The sequence below is a fragment of the Homarus americanus genome, unplaced genomic scaffold (genome assembly GCF_018991925.1).
Source record: "Homarus americanus isolate GMGI-L3 unplaced genomic scaffold, GMGI_Hamer_2.0 scaffold49176, whole genome shotgun sequence".
Lineage (NCBI taxonomy): Eukaryota > Metazoa > Arthropoda > Malacostraca > Decapoda > Nephropidae > Homarus > Homarus americanus.
Genome location: NW_024740225.1, coordinates 415 through 9,529, shown reverse-complemented (window position 1 = coordinate 9,529; position 9,115 = coordinate 415). Strand labels below are relative to the sequence as shown.

At 41.6% G+C, this 9,115-nt stretch overlaps 1 protein-coding gene across 1 annotated transcript; it reads left to right on the top strand.

The window, feature by feature from the left end:
• The first annotated feature begins 1,284 nt into the window (after nt 1–1,284).
• Nucleotides 1,285–3,811, top strand: LOC121875396 (zinc finger MYM-type protein 1-like). Its single transcript, XM_042379947.1, has 3 exons — nt 1,285–1,690; nt 2,015–3,453; nt 3,800–3,811. Exons 1-3 carry the CDS (start codon nt 1,285–1,287, stop codon nt 3,809–3,811), a joined length of 1,857 nt encoding a protein of 618 aa, XP_042235881.1.
• The last annotated feature ends 5,304 nt before the right edge of the window (nt 3,812–9,115 follow it).

The window sequence follows — 9,115 nt, the reverse complement described above, 5'->3', positions numbered from 1 at the left end:
ATGGATTGCCTGGCACGCGCCTTAGTAGTCTAATGATGTTGTAGGTGACTCCGTCCTCTCCAGGGGAAGTAGACCTACCCCTGGCGAGGGCGGCGTCAAGCTCCCACTCAGTATATGGAACATCACACTCATCGTGCTGTTTGCCCAGCATAAAGCTAATAAGATTACTTCTCTCTACAGACTTCGCATCAAGGAGTCCCCGAGTCCTAGCTGGTAACATGTCATAGCTCGACACATGAGCCCACTTTGTTATTAGCTCATTCGACTTTTGCAGAGGGTTTGGATGGGAGACGTGTCTTCTGTTTTTACCTCTGATTATGTTTATGTCTTTCCAGGCTTTGCTGAGGGATGTGTGTTGGTTCAGGCTGTTGACATATGTCTCCCATGCATTTTGTCTGAGTTCGTTTACACGTTCCCTGACAGCAGCAAGGGAAGCTTGATACAATTGTAACATTTGAGGTGTTCTACATTGTCTGTAACCCTTACCCACCCTCCTGACCCTAGCCCTGAGTTTTTTCAGCTCAGGGTCATTATAGCACTGCTGTTGCCTGTTCCCATTATGCTGACCACGTTTTCTCCTTTTTTTGGTGGAGGCATTGTTGGTGAAGTATACATAAGTCCTATCTATCAGATCGTCATGGAAACTTTGGTAGTTGTCAGGCTTGTAGTCCTTGTACCAGTCATGGATGAAGTCTATGAACTGGCTTTCATGTTCTTGCTTGACTGTGATTCTACGTCTGTTGAGTTTACCACCAGTGGGGGTGTCATTGGCTACATGTATACAAGCTTGGATTGGGCTGTGGTCAGACATAAGATCAGTTTGAAAATGAGAAGCATGGCCACTGGGTGGCGACCGAGGCGTGGTTTGTTTATAATTTTTGTGCTGGACAGTGATGATAATTGTTGATCCTGAGTACATGATTGATAGCGACAATAGCGATGATGAATCAGAAAATGACTTGTGATTCTGAGCACATGCAAGCACATACTATAGCTCTATGTAGGTAACCGAATCTTTGCGTACGTAGCGGTGTGCTATCCATGCCAAAGTGTTATATGTCCGGTTAAAGCTTTTTTTGTCCGGTGAAGTGGTGATAAACATTGTGTGGTTTTTATTTTATAGGATCAGTGTTTCGATTTTTTGTTTTAATTATAGCATTCATATATGCACATACTTATTTTTTAAGTGCCAGGGACTTCTCATTGTGAATAATTTTGTTCGTTTTTTCATTTCAGTTTATTATATGTCATTTCTGAAAAGATAATATAAAAAGCCCTTTCATCATGGCAAGCACAAGCAGAGATAGAGGCAGAGGGCGTAAGTATTTAAATGGCAACCAGAAGCGAGCACTGGCAAAGGCAAAGGTGCTTGAAAATGAAAAACATCGAGGTGCTATCAAAAAATTTCTTGTCACTCCACCTTTGAAACGCCCATGTATTGAAGATGAAGAAGACAAAAACGATTCAGAAAATGACAATACAGCCATTAGTCCAATTACAGTTGATGAATACAATGAAGAAATTGATATTCAGTTTGAAAAAGTTCAAGTTGACACACAGACACAGTTGAATCAAACTGAAGACGATCTTAATACAACAGAAGACAGTGCCAAAGTGAGAAGTCCACTTATAGCTAAAGAAGAGTCAGAAGGCCAAGCCCAAACATCAAACAGTGATGGATCATCCACAAGTACAGTTGTAATTAACATTAATGATGACCCGGCAAGTTGGCCATCGAATATAAATAGAAATATAAGAGATTATTTAACAATGAAAGGGCCTCCTGATATTCCAGTGAACAAGTTTCCACGAAATGAAAAGGGATTGTGTTTTTCTAAGTTTCACTGTATTGACAAAGAACGTGAACTAACTATTAATAAACATGCAAAGTACTGGCAGTAAGTATTCAAAAGGCTAGTGGCAATAGTGCAGTTTCTTGCTGAGAGAAATCTAGCGTTAAGAGGGACAGAAGAAAAAGTTGGTAATGAGAGTGTACACAATGGAAACTTTTTAGGTTTAGTGGAGCTGTTTGCAAAGTTTGACTCTGTTCTTGAAGAACATTTACGTAAAGTCAAGGCCAACGAAATTCATAATCACTATTTAGGAAAAGATACTCAGAATGAACTACTAGACATTATGGCTACAGCTGTTTTGAATGAGATACTGAATCGCGTAAAAGCAGCTAAGTACTATGCCATAATTTTAGACTGCACACCTGACTTGAGCCACCAGGAGCAAATGTCTCTAACGATCAGGTATGTTTCTGATGGCAACTTGGCTCCTTCAGGTGTTTATGAACATTTCATACAGTTTATGCAGGTTGAAAGTAGCACAGGAGAAAATTTATATAAAACATTATTAAACACACTAGAGGAATTAAAATTGGATGTGAAAGACATTCGAGGCCAAGGTTATGACAACGGTAGCAATATGAAAGGTCACACATCGGGAGTACAAGCACGGCTGTTGCAGGATAATCCAAGAGCCTTCTTTGTACCCTGCGCATGTCACAATTATAACCTGTTACTAGGAGATGTAGCCAAGTGCTGTCCAGATGCTATAACATTTTTTGGGATCTTGCAAAGGATCTACATAATGTTCTCAGCATCAACAAAGAGGTGGGCAGTTTTTAAGAAACATGTACCTGGGTTATCAGTGAAACCCTTGAGCGACACAAGGTGGGAGTGTCGGATTGATAGTGTTAAAGCTATTCGTTATCAGGTTGGAGAAGTATATGATGCACTTGTGGAAACATCAGAGATAACAGATGAGCCCAAGGTAAAAGCAGAGACAGAAGGTTTAGCAAACCAGCTAAAAGACTATAAATTTTTAGTTTCTTTGATATTTTGGCATAATTTACTTTTTAAAGTTAACTATGTTAGCAAGGAACTACAAGGTAAAACAAAGGACATTGATGAAGGCATGGAGTCATTTGAAAAACTATTATCATGGCTAAGAAAATATAGAGAGAGTGGTTTTAATGATGTCCTAATAGGCGCAAATGATTTGGCTGAAGCTGTTGAATTACCACTAGAATTTAGGAAATTTCAAGATAAACGACTACAAAGAAGGAAGAGAATGTTTTCATATGAGGCAAAAGATCAAGCTTTTGATGATCCAAAAGAAGCATATAGAGTTCAGTGCTTTACCTTAGTGCTAGACAAAGCTATTCAATCTCTAGAATCTAGATTTATGCAGCTTAAAAGCCATATAAAATTATTTGGATTTTTAAATAACTTTCAGGGCTTACAAAAGGCAGAAATAAGGAAACACACAGTAGACCTTGAAGCAGCTTTAATTGACACCAAACTAAAACAGAACACTGATGTAGAGGTAGGTACTGTAACAAGTAAAGATGTAGATGGTTATCTGTTGGCTGAAGAACTTGAAGCTCTGAAAACTTTTCTGCCCACCAGTGTCGCCAAGCCCCAAGCCCTGTTTGAATACCTGGTAGTAAACAATCGATTCACTGCATTTCCTAATGTTTTTGTTGCTTTGAGAATTTACTTAACAATGCCCGTAACAGTCGCATCGGGTGAGAGAAGTTTTTCTAAACTAAAATTGATTAAAACATACTTACGGTCAACAATTTCACAAGAAAGACTAAACAATTTGGCGATGCTATCTATAGAAAGTGACATTACCAAAACCCTTGACTTTAAAATGATTTTGAAAGATTTTGCAAATAAAAAAGCCAGAAAAGTGTGTTTCTAAAAGGTCCGTGCATAAACAGTTTGTCTGTAATTGTCTTAACTTGTAATAAAAAATCAAAACTTTTATACTGTTTTTAAACTTTTAGTATATCAAGTAATTAATGCTTTTTGGCTAAGGCGGGCATACTACACGAAATATAAAACATCAATCTTCGACTTTGTAGAGTAGAGGGCCCCACTATCAATTTTCTAATTGGGCCCCGCAATTCCTAGCACCGGCCCTGGTGGTGGAGGTCATCACAGGTAGGCGAACATTTTTTTGGAAACCAAGACAATCTTCTTTTTCAAAGCCTGTTTTAATTCCTTAATTTCCTTCTTGGTCATCTTTCCCTTGGCCTCTCTCTTGGCCAAGGCATTTATCTTCTTGGCCGAAGTTGGATGTTTCTTTCCCTTGACCTCTCTCTTGGCCAGGGCATTTATCTTCTTGGCCGAAGCTGGGTGTTTCTTTCCCTTGGCCTCTCTCTTGGCCGAAGCTGGGTGTTTCTTTCCCTTGGCCTCTCTCTTGGCCAAAGCTGGGTGTTTCTTTCCCTTGGCCTCTCTCTTGGCCAAAGCTGGGTGTTTCTTTCCCTTGGCCTCTCTCTTGGCCAAAGCTGGGTGTTTCTTTCCCTTGGCCTCTCTCTTGGCCAAAGCTGGGTGTTTCTTCCTGGCCTTCTTCACGAACTGGTGTTTTTCCTTGGCTCTTGCCGAAACTGGGTGCTTTTTTCCCTTGGTCTTTGCCGAAACTGCGCTTTTTCCCTTGGCCTCTCTTCTTGGCCGAAACTGGTGTTTTTTCCTTGATTCTCTCTTGGCCAAAGTTGCGTTTTTTCCTTGGCTTCACGAAACTGCGTTTTTCCTTGCCTCTCTTGGCCGAAACTGGGGTGTTTTTTCCCTTGGCTTCTCTGGGTCGAAACTGCAAGCTTTTCCTTGGCCTCTTTACGTGAAACTGGGTGTTTTTCCTTGGCTCTCTCTTGCCGAAACTGGGTGCTTTTTCCCTTGGTCTCTTGGCCGAACTGGTGTTTTTTCCCCTTGGCTCTCTGGCCGAAACTGCGTTTTTTTCCTTGGCCTCTTCTGGCCGAAACTGGTGTTTCTTTCCCTTGGCCTCTGGCCGAAACTGCGTTTCTTTTCCCTTGGCCCCCTGGCCGCCAAAGCTGGCGTTTTTCCCTTGGTTCTCTTGCCGAAACTAGTGTTTTCCTTGGCCTCTCTGGCCGAAACTGGTGTTTTTCCTTGGCCTCTGGCCGAAACTGCGTTTTTTCCTCTCTCTTGGCCGAAACTGGGTGTTTCTTTCCCTTGGCCTCTCTCTTGGCCGAAACTGGGTGTTTCTTTCCCTTGGCCTCTCTCTTGGCCGAAACTGGGTGTTTCTTTCCCTTGGCCTCTCTCTTGGCCAAAGCTGGGTGTTTCTTTCCCTTGGCCTCTCTCTTGGCCAAAGCTGGGTGTTTCTTTCCCTTGGCCTGGTACGTCTTGTTCTTCGTCGAGGCCGTTTTGTTGCGTGTTTGGGGTCCCCAGAGCCAGTTGCGGACGGCGGCGCTAATTAATGAGGAGGAATCGGTGTTGTCCTGGTCACGGCCGGATTTCCTGCATGGGCACTGACAGAGGATCATTTTGCCAGACAAAAAATCTTTGAGACGGAGGAGGAGATCTTTCACGTCCTCCTCACGGTCAGGAAGGTTCTCGGGGGAGGGTGATACGGTCTGGGCGCTGTTGGCAGGCGACTCGGCGTTCTCCACCTGGTCCTCGCTGACGAAGGGGCTGGTGAATGAGCAGCAACACACCACCTCATGCTTCTGCAGCAGTTGGGCCTCCGACAATTCTCTAGTAATTGCCACCAGAAATATTAAAAAACTGAACTTCATTTTAAAAAGGAGTTTCTATTCAAAACGTATTGTGCGTTTATTTACATTTGATTTGTGTATATGATAACTTTCCCAGATCATGAGACACACACACACACACACACACACACACACACACACACACACACACACACACACACACACACACATTTTGAGGTAAAAGGAAATAAACATGGATAGGTAATTACACTTTGACTCTACTGTATCATAATCACTTGTGTTTTGTTATTCAGAGTTAAAGGAAAAAGTGACCAAGTTCTTAAGAATCAACTTTATACAGTTCGTGTGTTTGTATGTCGATCGAAATCACCGAATTTACTAACTGCTAAATTACCGACTTTCTTAAAATAACGACTAAATTACCGACTTTGGTGAATACTTATGAAATTACGGTCTTTGGTGGTGGTGGTGAAGTACAAGTGGTGTTGTAGAGAGTTTGGCTACCAGAAACAATAACAACAAATATAACAACAATAACACCAACAGTAACACCACCAATAACAACAATAACAAAAATAACGACAAAAACAACATGAACAAGAAAAATATAACAATAACACCACCAACAACAACACTACATTATCCCAGCAGCTTGGTAGCAACATCTGGTGGGTCACACACACACACACACACACACACACACACACACACACACGTTACAACAATAAAACATGTGGTTGTAGTTTATTTTGAGACCACTTACGAACAAAGGGATTAAGCCAAGTGCCCAGGGTACACACTAAGGCTCTCTCACCTGTATACTGCCTCAGGTGACAGCGACCTTCATGTACGGGAACTTTTGACGGATTACTGGACAGTTTTAATGATATATCTTCACAGCTAATAATACTACCACTACGATTACTCCTACTACTGCTACTTCTATGATCACTACTACTGCTACTTCTACGATTACTACTATTGCTGCTACTACTGTATCTGCTACTACTGCTGCTACTACTATAACTACTAATGTACTAATATAACTGGTAACTACTACTATTACTACTAATACTGCCACTACTACTGTACTAATCTATCTATCTTTCTTTTCTCTCTCTCTCTAAGGATGTGTTGTGGGTGGGGTGTGGGTGGAGTGGGGTGTGGGTGGAGTGGGGTGTGTTGTGGGTAGGGTGTGTTGTGGGTAGGGTGTATTGTGGGTGGGGTGTGTTGGGGATATGGTGTGTTTGGGTGGGGTGAGGTGGAGTGTGTTAGGGGTGGTGTAGGATGGAGTAAAGTAGGATGGGGTGGGATGTGTTGGGATAGGGTGGGGATGTGCGCCTCCTTCCAGATACAGGCCAGTGATGGTAGAAGTTGGAGCCTTCTACCGTTATGGCTACCGTAATAACACACATATATAATTATGCAAATGAGGCAGTGTCACTCAGACCCCTGGCCAGATAACTGTTGTCCCCGTACACCGCTGACCTAGGCACTTCCATCTGGGTCTTCCAAGGTTTGTGTGTTCAGTCTCTTAGGATCACGTGAAGATTAGGCACCCCAGCTTATTTCACTTGATTAGACACCCCAGCTCATTTCACTTTATTAGGTATCCCAGCTTATTTCACTAAAAGAATAGGTACCCCAGCTTAACTAGTAACATCAGGGTATTTCACTTGATTATGTACCCCAGCTTATTTCACTTGAGGATTAAACAACCTCACGCTACCTGAAGGAGTTAGGTTAGGCTAGATAATTTTTAAATGAACTGAAATAAGTCGTGTATGTGTGTCAGCTGAGCAACAACAACAACAACAATAATAATAACAATAATAATAATAATAAAAATGATAATAACAATAATAATAATAATAATAACAATAATAATAACAATAATAATAATAATAATAATAATAATAATAATAACAATAATAATAACAATAATAATAACAATAATAATAACAATAATAATAATAACAATAATAATAATAATAATAATAACAACAATAATAACATCCACACCAGGCACTCTCTTCACAAAGTAAAAAAAAAGTACTTTAATCTCATCACTAGCATCACTTAGGGGCATCAGCTAGTACAGTACAGCAACAATAATAATACTTTGAGAATATCTAGTAGTCTTCTAACTCACTCGGGGGTGACGGCGTTACTGTTTATAACGGCGTAAGTCAATGCTAAGTGTGTGTTGTGAAGTATCAGTGGTCATATTAACAACAGAGATGTGTGTGGGGGAGGGGGGGGGCAGGACCGGTAACTAGGTTGGTGGTATGTTACCTAGCGGTCCTGGTAGTAGTTGTGGTAGTAGTTGTAGTAGTAGTAGAGAGGGAAGGAGGAAGAGAGAGAAAAGGGGGAAGAGAGAGGGGAGGAGAGGGGAGGGGAGGGGAGGGGAAGGAGAGAGAGAGAGAGAGAGAGAGGACCAAGGTAGTGCTGTGTGGGTCACCTGCGACTAACTGTTGTTGGTGGCGCTTTCTGGGTCGTGTGTGTGTGTGTGTGTGTGTGTGTGTGTGTGTGATTTTTTATTTTGCCGCTTGCAGCGGCTACTTTATTGTGCACCCCACACTCATCCTGTGAGCGGTAGCGCAAAAGGATTACAGAGTAGGGTTTACAAAGGGTCATAATAATTAACCCCGGTTGTCAGGATATTATGGCACTGAAAGTTACACAGCATTTCATTTACATTATTTGTTTAGTTCTATACATAAAGGGTAACTTATTCACAAATGCGTGAGAACAGGCGTGTGAGGCAGTATGTCTGGCCTCACACTTTGTTATTCACATTTACGTGAGTATTCGCCATTGCGTATTTGGTTCTGTACATGAGAACTGACAGTGAAGTTACCGAGTGCAAAAAAAAAGTGATACAATCTTAACATGCGTTTCCATAATCTTGCCAATAGAGATGAAGCAGTTGTGCCATTTTCACACACAGTGTGTTGGACCTGTCCCTGTGCTGTTCTATCTTCACACAAATGAGGACGTAGGTTTATGTGTGTGGGCCATAAGGTATGGCCAATTTTTACATTTAGTTTACATCTGCTTGAGGAAACATACTGCCAGAGGTATATCCTAACCTTAATCTAGCGGTTACAACATCTTGTAATCTAGTGATCTTGTTACTTGCTCCATATACATGTTTCACTTGATACATCTCATCATGGTAAACTATGGATCGACTAGTGCCTGTTTGCACTTGTCTACTTGCGCCAAACTCATCAATAAGTTCTTTCCTAATTACAGTTTTAAGGGTTCTTTTTGAGAGACCCAAATTGTATTCAACGGTGTCTTTGTTAGACGCGAGTTTGGCGAGGGCATCAACTCTGTCATGTTTTATGAGGCCTATGTGAGAGGGGATCCACAACAGTTTGACCTTGACACCCCGGTCAACAAGGCACGCATATTTGTGTCTGGCTTCAGAGACAAGATCGTGACAACCTGAGTCGAGGGTACCAAGGGCAAGTAGTGAGGATAGAGAGTCAGTGATGATGAGACTGTCAGTAACAGTGGTTTCAATGAATTTAATAGCTGTGATTATGGCAACTAATTCAGTTTGTAGAGTGGATGCCCAGTTGTTAATTCTAACTCCTTTCTCAGTTATATTACCGTCAGGTTGAG

Excerpts from the sequence above, each read along its gene's own strand:
- LOC121875396 (XM_042379947.1), top strand. The coding sequence starts at position 1,285 with ATGGCAAGCACAAGCAGAGATAGAGGCAGAGGGCGTAAGTATTTAAAT. Across the intron at positions 1,691-2,014 it reads CAGTGATGGATCATCCACAA|GTTTAGTGGAGCTGTTTGCA; the intron begins GTACAGTTGTAA and ends GAAACTTTTTAG.